The 13,481-nt window shown below is 38.1% G+C and overlaps 1 protein-coding gene across 2 annotated transcripts in view; it reads right to left on the minus strand.

Moving 5' to 3' along the window:
* The window catches only part of LOC134806504 (proton-coupled zinc antiporter SLC30A1), a 47,212-nt gene that overhangs the window by 16,618 nt on the left and 17,113 nt on the right, over nucleotides 1-13,481 (minus strand). For both annotated transcript variants that reach the window (XM_063779784.1, XM_063779785.1), the window contains exons 5-6: nucleotides 8,946-9,121; nucleotides 8,259-8,371 (exon numbers count right to left, since the gene is read on the minus strand). In XM_063779784.1, the coding sequence (XP_063635854.1) occupies nucleotides 8,259-8,371; nucleotides 8,946-9,121 (289 nt within the window). The remainder of the gene's footprint in view (nucleotides 1-8,258; nucleotides 8,372-8,945; nucleotides 9,122-13,481) is intronic.

Here is a 13,481-nt window from a genome sequence, read left to right on the forward strand (position 1 = left end):
ACATTGTACCTATAAGATGTGCAAACTTGTAAAGTCCAAGGCATATTCGTGCTTGTTGAATCTGTCAGCTGCCGTAGATGGCGCTGCACAGCTCCATATATTATGGGATTGCTTTGGCTGACAAAAGTTGACGTTCGACAATCCAGTGACCACAAAATATATTGCGCAATACAGCGCTATCTATGTCAGTTGTCAAACTATGAGGCACGATTATTGCTAAGACTTTAAATCTCTTATATAATCAATAAGTCTTTGGTATGAACCAGCGTCATTAAACTTGGCTATATTATTTTATTAGGTGTTATAATATTTATCTACGAAATACATGAGAGGCTTGGAGCTCGCATCAAGGCTATAAGTAGCTCTTTTACACTTCATACCAGACGGACTTTATCTCTTAATTATTATTTATTAACATTGTATCCTCGTGCAATATTCAGTATGTTATGTTTTGTCACCCTCCTTTAAATATAGGTAACGACAATAGTTATTTGTACAACAAGAGATCAAAGTTTGATATTTCTTTGAGTGCTTATTTTGAGTCCCATCAAGCGAAAGATTCTATAATAGATTCACGAGCGTAGCGAGTGAATCTAATTTAGAATCTTGAGCGTAGTAAGGGATTCAAAAGCGCACGAGATGTAAATAACTTTGATCTCGTGTAGTACACAAAATTTTTCACCCTAAGCAGTGAGAACATACCTAGAGGGACAGAGATAATAGAACCCAAGTATATCGAACTTGTATTAGACCCCGCATGTTGAAATGACATTTGACTATAAAGGCCCATTTACACGATACAAGATTCTTGAACATTCAATACAATAAAATTGAGGCAACAAAAAACTTGCACTATCTAAACATACATGACATTTTTGTATTCAAGTAGCAACTTGAATTCAATACTGGCATACGTGTATACGAAGCTTAGTGCAATTAATTGAATTCAAGAATTGCCAATCCATATTTTATTGTCGACATGGATTCCGTACGCGAAGGTGTGTTCCTTGTCGCTGCTATAGTAGCAACTGTGTTACGAGAAAAACTGTTAGAAAAACGTCACAAAAGTAGAAGAAAAAGATGTTGGAAAAAAATGGATAGACAGAAGAAGTTTGCTCGGAGCTTCGAACACTTTGTGCCGGGAGCTACGAGCTGAGGATGAAGCCGAGTTCAAGAACATGTTTCGTGTAAACAAAGCTCAGTTTTCTTACTTGCTCGATAAAATAAGTTCTACAATTCAAAGACAGAACACAGTGATGCGTAATGCAATTCCGGCTCACGTTAAGCTAGAAGTAACATACATACTTGGCAACTGGAGATTCATTCGGCACTTTGTCTCAGTTATTTAGAGTACCTAAGTGCACCATAAGTACGTTTTTGGTTGAAGTACTTAACGCGATTTATTTGGCATTAAATGATTTTATACAGGTAAGGTCTTCGAGCAACACCGGCTTCCGACACATCGGAAGGGAGGGGCCCAAGCGATATCTCACCGTACAAATCTTTCTGCCATTTTTCGCGGGGGGAAAGGTGCACACAGTCGCACTTCTCACACACTTATATACAAAATCCAATCTGTAATGACGACACAAATACATAGAAAATGACACACGTCAAAGACAAATCTTGCAAACCTCGATCTCTTTTTGTGTACGGACGAGTGACAAGTGTCACAACACGCACACTAACACATTTTCGTTGAAGTATTGTTATTGTATTCTGAGAGATGAGAAGTCGGATTTGTCGCTCGACCGATCCGCAATTTGTACTGAGCGAGCAAAATCGATAAATCCAACAATTACATGAGACTAAAATATAATAATTGTGTTTGAATGTAATTAAACGTATGATATGTAAAAAAAAATATTACATGTGAAATGTAACACTTTCTTTTTGTAAATTTGATGTCCCCGACCTCTTTTTATAACAAAAAACCGAGCAAACAGGCATTTTTGTGCAGCAGTGTTCACGCGCGCGTCTGGACTCGGTCTAGTGAAAAATCCAAGTGCAACTAGTTTTATTACCCGCGCTAGATTAGATTGACGCGCTAATCTTGTACCTCGGCAGAGGGGAAATATTGCGAATGCCGCCTCCCTTCCGTGTTGCTCGAAGGGTAAGGTTCATTAAAAACAATCGAGTTTTGGCTTATAAACATCAGCACTGCTAGATCCAGTTCCCATTGAATCCTTCACTTTCTTCTTTTCAGCTTTATATTGCGTTCTTATGCTCTTAAGTTTCTTCATTATTTCTTTGGGACCAAAACCTTCTACCCCAAGTTCTATAGAAAAAGCTGCAAGGGCAGCCTCGCGAGCCTCACGGTTTTTATAATTTTTATCCTCTGTGTCCCACACACATTGATGACTTCTATAAATTTCTATGAATTTAATTATGTCCGAAGTAACTAATTTCAAATAATTTTTGCTCATTTTATCAGTTTTACTACCCACAAAAAACGTTCAATATTGAATGAAAATCTGCCAATGCAAATCGCTTCAATTCTTGCTTCAATATGGCTTCAATACATCATACTTGATTCAACTTGAAGTTTAGACCTGTCAAGACTTGCATGCAATTATTGCCGTTCAATAAATGTCTTTGGTGTAAACGAAATACGGTCAAGAATATTGCCTATCAAGAATTGAATGCAATAATTGTATTCAAGATTTTGGTTATTGCTCATGTAAAAACAATTTGATTCAATTCTTGAATTCAATTATTGCACGGCAAAACTTGCATACAATTATTGCCAATTCTTGTTCAAGAATCTTGTATCGTGTAAATGGGCCTTAAAGGTCACTTGAATGTCATTTTGTCTCACTCAGTGAGCAAAATCGCATTTTGATCACTGAGTGAGACAAAATGACTCAGTGAGCAAAATCGCATTTTGCTCACTGTTTTTAAGAAGCAAAGTACCCTTGTTCGAGCTGCTGAGGTGAAAATATTATTAGCGTGTGAGCATGAGCATGCGATATATGTATTACAGTATTCTCTTTTCCTATACCTCGCGCGTTTTTATTTAAGAAATGATTGGAGAAATATGTTTTTACCGTATTTTTATTACTTACTACATTTCCAAATAAATTAATGTGCTAAACTTAAAAAAAAAAAAAATATAAACACTACGTGACAGTAGGGCTACCGCCAATACCGAAAATCGTCAATTGCGGGCATTTTTCTCTGTCACTCTAATTACGCCTTCATTGGAGTAAAAGAGTAAGATCCCCGCAATTTGCGAATTTCGGTTTTCGCGGTAGCCCCTCAGCTACTGGATATAAAATTACCTGTCATAATAGGGACCATCATTCGACGCAAGTGGTATAAAAATCTAATTGAATAGGTATTGGACCAACTTAAGGCGCTCTTATACTCGAGTTTTACGTTTTCAAGGGGGTGAAGCAGACGCGTGGTAGAACAGGCAGGCGGGCGCCCCGCGCGGCACACCACACCATTCCCGCGCAGCACGTCTACGTCCTTATTCTGACGACATCGGTATTCTGAATTGTCATTTCCGGGATTTTTTCCGGCAATTAATATTGAATAAGATTTATTAGCAAATTCGTATTTTGATGAGTACTTAATGAAATTAAAAATGGTAGGTAAGACGGTGAGTGTAAATAATTATTAATTATAAACAATATATGAGTGTATACCGCGACAAACTGAGAATCTAATCAAATGATGCCAAATTATTATGAGACAAAAACTAGTACTTACTAATAGACCTTAAAAATGTAATAGAGTTAGACCAAGAAAAGTCTGCAACGTGCAAGTGCAAGTGTTATTTTAAAGGTCAAACTTCTATGAAATTATCAATAACACTTGCACTGCCTATGCTATCAAAATCGTTGCAGACTTGGTTTAAAGGGGCCCACTGATTAACAGTCCGCCGGACGGTATCGGCCTGTCAGTTGTTCGGAACTGTCAAAAATTTGTTCTAACTGACAGGCCGATACCGTCCGGCGGACTGTTAATCAGTGGGCCCCTTAACTTTAGCAGTCAATTTCGGGCAAGTAAGTCCTCGAGCTTAGCGGGTGTGCTGAGGGTGTAGGGGGGAGGGGGGGTAAAGGTACCTTTGTAATGCTATTCGTACAGATATTCGAGATATGAGCAAAAATTGAAAAAAAAAGGTATCTTCAACCCCCGCTATACCCTCCACACACCCCCTACCCTCGAGGACTTTTAGTAAGTATGTCTATCTGGACATCAAAAGGTAACTAACTATACCAATTTTCAAAACTACACGAATTATGTCCGCTAATTTTTAAAATTTTCTTGAGCTACAAATAAATTATATTTTCATCAAAACAGAAATGTTACTTGTCTTGTATTCCTTTATTAGCCTTATTTGATATCACAAAATCAATCAACATTTGGCATAATGTGCCTCATCCCTGTAGTTGCAGGCGTCCATAGGCTAGGGTAAATGCGGGTCGTATGATTGCTTGCCACCAGTGTGGTATAAAAACAACTGTATAAAAAAATGGCTATAAAGCATATTTTGGAACAAAGTTCCATATCGCACGGTACGGACTTGGCGGATGGAGGCTAGGCGAAAAAAAGTATAAGAGTTTTCCGTCACGAGTTTCCGTCACGACTCTTTCTTAACTTCGTTTCAAAGTTTCAACCGATTGTCCCATGACACTCTCGCATTTTTTTATTACGATAAAAGTTTTGAGTGATCAATTATACTTACACTTATTTTCCTTAGGATGTAAATAGGTACCTAATCCAATTAAACACAAAACCATTATAGCCATTTTTGGACCACTTCCACAAAAACGCATGTAGGTATCTCGGAAACTAAAAGTGTTGAAATGGTTACCACCATACACTAAACACTCCCACATGTTTGAATCCTGTATATCTATGTTTAAAAATTATTCAATTAATTGATTAATTTAATAGCCTTTTAAAATATGTGTACACAATTTATCAATCGTGACTGAATTCCGGATAGGTTAGATGGGTGTGTGCCTTTGCTGCTCAACTTGTTATAAAATGACAATATGACGGACGAATGTCTGAAATGTCACCGTATTTAATAATTATTTTGCTTTTCTTCGTAAGTATGTTGAAAAACATTGTGTGCATAACATATTTGCATATTTATACTGTGATTACCCATTTTATGAAACGTCCGCTAACCTAGCACAGGTCCGAGGCTGACAGTGGTCACGGGCGTACTGGCGTGAGGAATGGGCGCAAGGTATTGCCGCGTAGGGTGTAATTTAGTAGGCAAAATGTTAAATTCATAAAATTATGAATGAAAAAATTAACGTATCGATAAAATGACAAGCAATAATGAAGATTTACTTAAAAGCTATCGACTGAAGTAAGTTTCATACACATTTTCGTCGTAGTACTTCTAACATAAGGAAATAAAGACAGTGCATGTTTTCAACTTAAGATTCTATCGAGAAAATAATGAGCCGTCGTGTTTCTGACAAGCAATAACGTAGTTCAAGGACTGAAGTAATACATACTAGAAAATAATGCATGAAATCCTTGTAAAAGTCAGTAAATATGGTGACAAAAAAGCGCATTTTACTACACACCGCGCCTTAAGATACGAGTAGTACTTAAAGTTTGAAGTGCGCCGAGCCTTGTATGGGTGATAATCATACCCCGTTCTGACGCGGGCATAAATGCACCAGTACTAGTGTTTAATTAAATATCCACTCAAGACTTACCGTAAAATGTGCCTGCTTAACTCAAAATTTTCTGCTGAATTCGAAATTTAATAAAAAAAATAAAATTATTACATTGGCCTACCAAGGTGTATAGATATATGCAGATTTAAAGTAGACCGTCATTACTATCAAGTTGTAACAAATAAATAATAAGGTATCGTCATCAACTTATTAAGCAAGTTTCATTTGCCTTCGTACTATTTAACGTCAAACCAAAATACTCCCGACACACCGGGGTATGATCGAACGAGCGAGCGAAGCGAACGAAGTTCTTACATTCGACTTGGGGCACGCGGCTGGCTAGGGGCAAGTCCCGGCATTTCGATGTTTTTAAGCTGAACTATCAGAGGATAGTTTGATACTCAAGAACTTAAGTAAATTTGTTCTAAATTAAATGAAATTGGGTAAACGTGTAGCTGAGGGCATTATATTTTAGTCATTAAATTATGAGCAGGCTCGATCAAGGGGTTATTGAGCTAGAAGAGCTTAGAAGGCTAAAAAGCTATTTGTGAGGGGTCTAGCTATTCTGGTCATCTTTTTGCAAGAAAGTATGGTCGAGTTTGGTATCAAATGAAAGTGCTCGGCTTGCACTTTTATAATATCGTTTTTAAATTTACCATTTTGAAATAATTAGCAAGATAAAAATAAACATAATATAGGTATTTGACATTTGACAGGAAATATTTCGGCTTACCACAGATACAGTATCAGTTAAGGGCTCCACAGACCTTGTAATATATCCACGCGATTTTTGATCCATTGCCGCCTATATTAACTAGTGGGACATAAAATAGTAGAAATTAAATAAAATGGAACTCTAAAATTTCTATCTATACTATAGTCGGTCAAACAAGTTTGTCAGTAGAAAAAGGCGCGATATTCAATTTTTCTATGGGACGATAACCCTTCGCGCCTACATTTTTTAGCCGCTTTTTTCTACTGACGGAAATGGCTTTACAGACTATAAATTGTTGCCATGTGTAAGCATTTTACGTCAAAAATGTGACAGCTACGTAGAGAGTGGCGCCCTCATTTATTAACCGACTTCCAAATCTCAAAAGGAGGAGATTCGATTGTGATTTTTTTTATGTTTGTTACTCCATATCTACGTCATTAGGTACTGGACCGATTTTGAAAATTATTTTTTGATTGTATGTATATGCATACAGATTGGTCCCGTTTTTGTCAAAACCCAGTTCTGATGATGGGATCCATGAGGAATCGAGGGAACTCCTCAAATCTTAAAGGCATACATATAGTGATTTATGTGTTTTATCAACAAATCAAGCATATACATACAAAAAAGTGACATTTGATGAAGTGGAACTGCTGATGATGATCAGAACGGAACTCTTCAACGACGCATAGTTCACGTTTGGCAATTTGTCCTCTTCGTTATGTTTGTTAAGCAAGTTAAGTTTTTAAGCCACATTTTTGTCAAGCTCGAGGTATGACGATGGTATACATGAGGAATCGAGGGAACTCCTCAAATCTTAAAGGCATGCGTATAGAGATTTGTGTATTTTCTTCAGAAAATCAAGAATTTACATTAAAAACTGTCGCATTTGATGAAGTGGAACTGCTGATGATGATCAGAACAGAACTCTTCAATGACTACACGTTTGGCGATTTCGAATTTCGATTTTGATGGAGCTAGCCCTGGAGCCAGACCTGACCCCGATCCGGGCTCTTATCTGGACCTGAACCCGGACCTGGACCCGGACTTGGACCTGGACTTGGACTTGGACCAAGACCTAGACCTGGACCTCGACCTGGTCCTCGACCCGGAACTGGACCCGGACCCGGACTCGGACCCGGACTCGGACCTTGACCCGGAAAACCACTGATACCTAAGCTAAATAAACCACTATGATTACCTACCATAAAATGTAGGTATAAAGTATAATGATCCAAACTTACTAGCCCCTCTCGCTCAAACCCCCGTATACTGCACCGCACGCGCCGTTAAGTGGGTTAGGTTAGGTTTGAACTGCGATCCTCACAGAACCGAAAAAAAGTGGGTTAGGTTAGGTTAGAACTGCGAGCCTTACAAAAACGCAATGCTACTAGAAAAGTGGTTTTGGTTAGGTTCGAACTGAAATCCTCACAGAACCGAACTGCTATCAGAGAAGTGCGAAGTAAAACTGCGACCCTTACAGAAACGAAATGCTACCTACTAGAAAAGTGGGTGATTTTACCTCTTTTTCTACATAGTGCACCGTCTATGTATGTACAATAATCTTTCACCGGCCCCCATAGAAGTCGGTTTTTTTTCTTGAAAATTATTTTCTACTATTTTATGTCGAACTATACGAGTAAGTAGGTGCAACTAAGTCAATCGCTCTATATAATTTTTGGCAAACCGCGAGTTCTCAGTTCGGGGCGAACTACTAGTTATAATTAATTAATATAATTACATTACAGCGACTGGCGGGAACATGCACCAAACCGTGATGAGTGGCGCAAGAAAGGGGAGGCCTTTGCCCAGCAGTGGGACACAAAATAGGCTATATATATATATAAAAAAAACTATAATTAATAATTAATTAATTAGTGACGTGCTCTTACCGTATATGGGCACTGGCAATAATTCTATCACCGGCCAGCTGCCACACGTGGAACTCATGTACGGCCAACACGCCGTCCACTTTCTCCAGCAGGCGGCGCTGTATCGCGTCCACCTGAACAAATAAACATATTACACTGTACCTTAACGTGTAGGCAATAAAGTTTATATTCGAACGATACTGAACATATCAGCGTTGGCGCACAGCGAATACGGTTCTATAAACATTTTGCAGTCACAATATTTATTTATTAGGTACTACAATGGGCGAGTGTTATCAGTGTAGTAAATAATAACTACTAATCTCTTGTACTGTGAACATTAAATTTATTCTATTAGATTTATTTTCAAATTAGTACTGGGTGTCAGTCCTTCTTTATATGCAATGCCCAATACGCAACAAAAAAAACTCATCGTATACTGTTTACATATTATTTTTGAATGTGAACATTGCGAAATTATAGATATACTTGACCTGAATTTAAATATGGTTTAATTACTAAAATGCGCTACTATTTTTTTTATCAAACAACAATGAGACCAGTCAGTATTGATATCGGGCAAATACAAGCGATTATGATAAGATAAGAAAACTGAACATGTCTGACGTACAAGACAGAACCCGTTATTAATAAAACGGTTAACTAAACATTATAAAAATATTAATGTAAGTACATACTAAAACTCACCTGAATATGTGTAGGTACAGTTTGCAGAAGAATTAAAGCAGATTCTCTGAGCAGAGGCCACACAGACAAGAGAATCAGGATAACTAAGACTAAACTAAGCGCGGGATCGAGGTAGTATCTGTAGGGCCACCTGGTAAGCCATACTACTAATGCCGACGCGACTACTATAAGGGAACCTGTAACAAAACATTACACTGTTAGTTACGTATTATATTAAAGTGATTAAGAGTAAAAGAGGTATACAGAGTCCATGAAAATTCGTGCCTCTAATGTAACATCTAAAGTAGACGAAGCTTTACTGCCACCGTACATATATATATATTTTTATGTAATAGTCAGCAAACGAGCAGACGAGCCGCCTGATGGGAAGCGGTCATCGTCGCCCATGGACATGAGCAGCATCACAGGAGCCACTTAAGCGTTGCCGACCCTTGAGAACCCTAAATACCCGCTTCTTGAAGAATCCCATGTCGTAGCGCAAAGGAAATATCTCAGGGGGCAAGTCATTCCACATTCTGCACATTCTGGGAAGAAACGAGCGAGATGCCCGCTTATTCTTGGTGTACATTATGCAGTACAAGTAACTCTGTTTATCAAAAGTTGAAGTTTGACAATCAGTAACGATAAAACATTATGCCGCTGTATAACGTCATCTAGCTCGGCTGTCAAACTCGGAGGAAGTATTCTTAAGACTATACCCTTTCTTCTACAATAATTACCATCAATAATACTAAGGATATTATAATAAAGGATTCACTTAATGAGATAAGGGTTCTTGTCCTGTGTGTGTGTGTAGTATTAAAGGACTTATCGAGATTCACGTCCTTTGATGTGTGTCAAAAAATTTAAGATGACCTACAGCGGTATCATGGTCGCGTTTTTATCACCCGTCATGTTATGGGTCACTTTCGCACTTACATACTTTGTTAGAACGTGACAGATATGGTGACTAATGATAAAGAGCCGGCCATCTTAGCCCCTCTGGAAAACCATAAATGTCGTAAAACAACTTCGCGATTGTGGTCCTAGCTTAGCTAATCAATACGGGTTCTCTCTCCATGGTAACATAACCTCCTAATATTGCTTATGTATAATTGTAATATGAAGTTTCCGCTCAATCGAATAATGGAAAGTGGATCTAATTTAAATTGCAAGATTTGACCTGAACATACATACATTGCAAGTTAAATATAAACTTGTAAAATAGGTAAAAAGTAGGGATGTACCGATAGTCGGGAAAGCCGACTATCCGGCCTCATTTGTAGTCGGCGATTAGTCGGCGACTAGTCGGCAAAAATGGCCGATTAGTCGGCACTTTATAAGTGACAGAAAAACAGGGCAAAAAGAAATAAACAGCAAATATTTACTATAAGCTTTTCTTTCACCTATTTTATCCAAATTCCTATTTAGAGTGCTTACGAAAACGTTTGTTCGAATTATCGACCGTGTGGTCGCTTTCTTATGTCCGATTGTCCGGTTTTCGTATGAAATATGGCCTTAGGATTTTTTTATTTTTTTGCGTTACTATAATATGATGAATAGCGCGGCGAAAGGGGTAAAACGATTGTTTTTTAAGTGCATCTGAACCGAACTTAGACGAAACTAATGATCTGGCCGACTAGCCGACTAGTCGGCCGATTAATCGGCCATCCGAGCGCCGATTAGTCGGCTAGTCGGCCAAATCAATAGTCAGTACATCACTAGTAAAAAGTTAACCTTTCGTATTGTTCACACAGCGTATCCGATAATCAAATACAACAATTGATTTTACGGATCTTCACATTACAAGATTTAATTTAAAATTGTATTGTTAGTACTGTAACTGAATGGCGTAATCGTGATAGATTGGTTTCAATAATGCTACGGTAGGTATGTCAGCAACAGATGTATGATACGAAATTTTTTTTTGCTTAGCGATCTACGAGTATAAAGATAGAGTTATTTATATTTTAGAGGTATGCGACAAAGAGAAAATAAACGATTCGAGCATCTATGTGTAGCCAAATTTCTTTTTGCGATTTCGGGGTTGGTCCCATCCCTTAGTAAAAGTTGCTCAGTATAACCCCAAAACCTCCCTGGTATTAACGGAAATGCAGTTTTATTTTTTAGCCACCCTGTATATTTAATAACATCTATTTCATTTTGAAAAGCTACGTTAAAAATGTCGTTGTCTAACAGTCTTATCTAACTAAACAAACGATATATTTTGGCTCCTCTACACGATGGGCCAACGCCGGCCACTCCAAGGGACGCAGCCATGCGGTAGAATGAGATAGCAATATCACTTGCTCCCTCTAACGCATAAATGCGTCCCTTGGAGTGGCCGGCGTTGGCCCATCGTGTAGAGGAGCCATTTGCCAGGGGACAAAAGTTGGCACGCACGGCATCCTATCTTGCCCTACACAATTGATCGCATTCATAACGCTTTGTTCGGTCATGAATGAGGGCTCATTGATACCGATCGAACAGAAATAGGTCACTTGTCGTTGGTAGTTCATTAATACATACTAGCATTACTAGCACACGTTTACTTGGACCGAGTTTTTTCATTGTTGCAAGACTGTTATTTCGATAATGAGTCGAAAACGTAATGAAAGCGAATGGAATAATTGCAGTGAACCTTAATTGCAGTTTAGTTTTCTGTCGCTTGGAGCAAAAATGAAGCGGACTCGGCCACGACATTGCGCGACTGGCGTCGGCGGCAGCGACAACTATAGGCGGGAACGAAAGGTCTGATCGCTCGCTGATGTGTCTCGCTCCAACCTATGGTTACCACTGCCGCCGTCGGAAGTCGCGCAATGTCGTGGTCGAGCCGTTACGTTGTGTTGGAGTGTTAGATTTAGTAATGTTCGTGATTGAATGTAGGAAGTTTAAGAAATAAGTACCCCGAATTTGACAGCTGAATTAGATGTGTTATTTAGTGCCATGTGTTTTGTAGTAACTGAATGGTAAAACGTGAACTTTTGATAAAAAAAGTTACTGCAGTACTATTGTACGGATCCGTACAGCGCCATTTGCATTAGCTGTCAAATTCTAAGCACAAAGTTGTAGTAGTAGTAGACTTACTCACCTAACTGTATAAGATGTATACAATCAATGAATCTTTGTTCGAAAATTATATTACAAGGTATGTTTTTTAACAATCAGGGGTAGTTTATGACAAAGTAAAATATTACGTGAAAATCAATTTCATTTAAAGCCATTTGTACCATGTAACATCTTAACCCCGGCTACTATTCAAAAACTACCTTTGATTTTGAAGTTAGGTTAGGTTACCTTTTTACAAACGGAACTTTCAGCCCCGCCAGCCGTAGTGAAATCGAAATCCATTCTGGATTTTATTTGAATCGGGGGTTAAAATGGACATGAAAGTTTGCGCCGAGATTGAACAGAAATAGGTCAGCGGCAGGCCGTGGTTCATTAATTATAGAAGATGTTTTGCACGTGCCATGTTTTCATAAAATTGCAGAAACAATGCTTTGCTCGCGAAATCCCCGAGATATATTTTAAACGAGAGCCATTACATGACACGTGCCTAAATTTAGAAGCAGTCGTATATTTTTTATTCACCCTTTTTATTGTTGCCACTTTTTTGTAGAAAACCCTAAAAATATTTTTTAATAATAGGGGTTGGTATAATATTAGTAGAGTTTGCGTATTACGGCTAAAAGTAATTCGAAAATAGATTGAGTAGGCGGCGTGCTAATAATAAATAAATAAAATAATAATAAATATTAGGGGACATCTTACACAGATCAAACCTAGCCCCAAACTATAGCGCCTATTTATACCTATATTGGAACCTCGCATTCAGAACCAGCCCAAATTTTCCCGTAAATTTTAATCCCATCAAAAACATTACATTTAAAAAGATGCAAGTCTCGCAATGCAATTCTTCTACTACAAAAAAGTTTTGAGATGTTATGTGAAACCAAGTCGGTTATTTTAGTCAGTGCCAGGGGGTACCGTAACCGTATCAATAAGATATCTTTAATTTTTAATACGTATAATGACTTGGCCATCGCACGGCTGCATAATGACACAAGGATCATCGTCAACTAATAAAAATAATTAAACGCAACGCTAGCGCGCTAATCGCATGCAGTTTGAGCATTATACATATTTACGATTACGATACGAGTAAAGCATTATGTGCGATTGCTAAGTCATTATATGTATTAAAAATTAAAGATATCTTATTGATACGGTTTAACACCCCCTGGCACTGACTAAAATAACCGACTTGGTTTCACATAACCTCTCAAAACTTTTTTGTAGTAGAAGAATTGCATTGCGAGACTTGCATCTTTTTACATGTAATGTTTTTGATGGGATCTCATCTCTTTTTGTAGGTAGTCCTTCTTTTCGGGTACCACTTCTTGTACGTCAGCTACCACTTTTATTAAAGCTCATACCCATCCCGCACTATACTCGTATTCATACCTATACAATACTCATGGCCATACCAAACTATACTTGTACTCATACAATACTCAATACCCAAGTACCCATCCTACAACTCCCACGCCATACCCG

The sequence above is a fragment of the Cydia splendana genome, chromosome 3 (assembly GCF_910591565.1).
Source record: "Cydia splendana chromosome 3, ilCydSple1.2, whole genome shotgun sequence".
Classification (NCBI taxonomy): Eukaryota; Metazoa; Arthropoda; class Insecta; order Lepidoptera; family Tortricidae; genus Cydia; species Cydia splendana.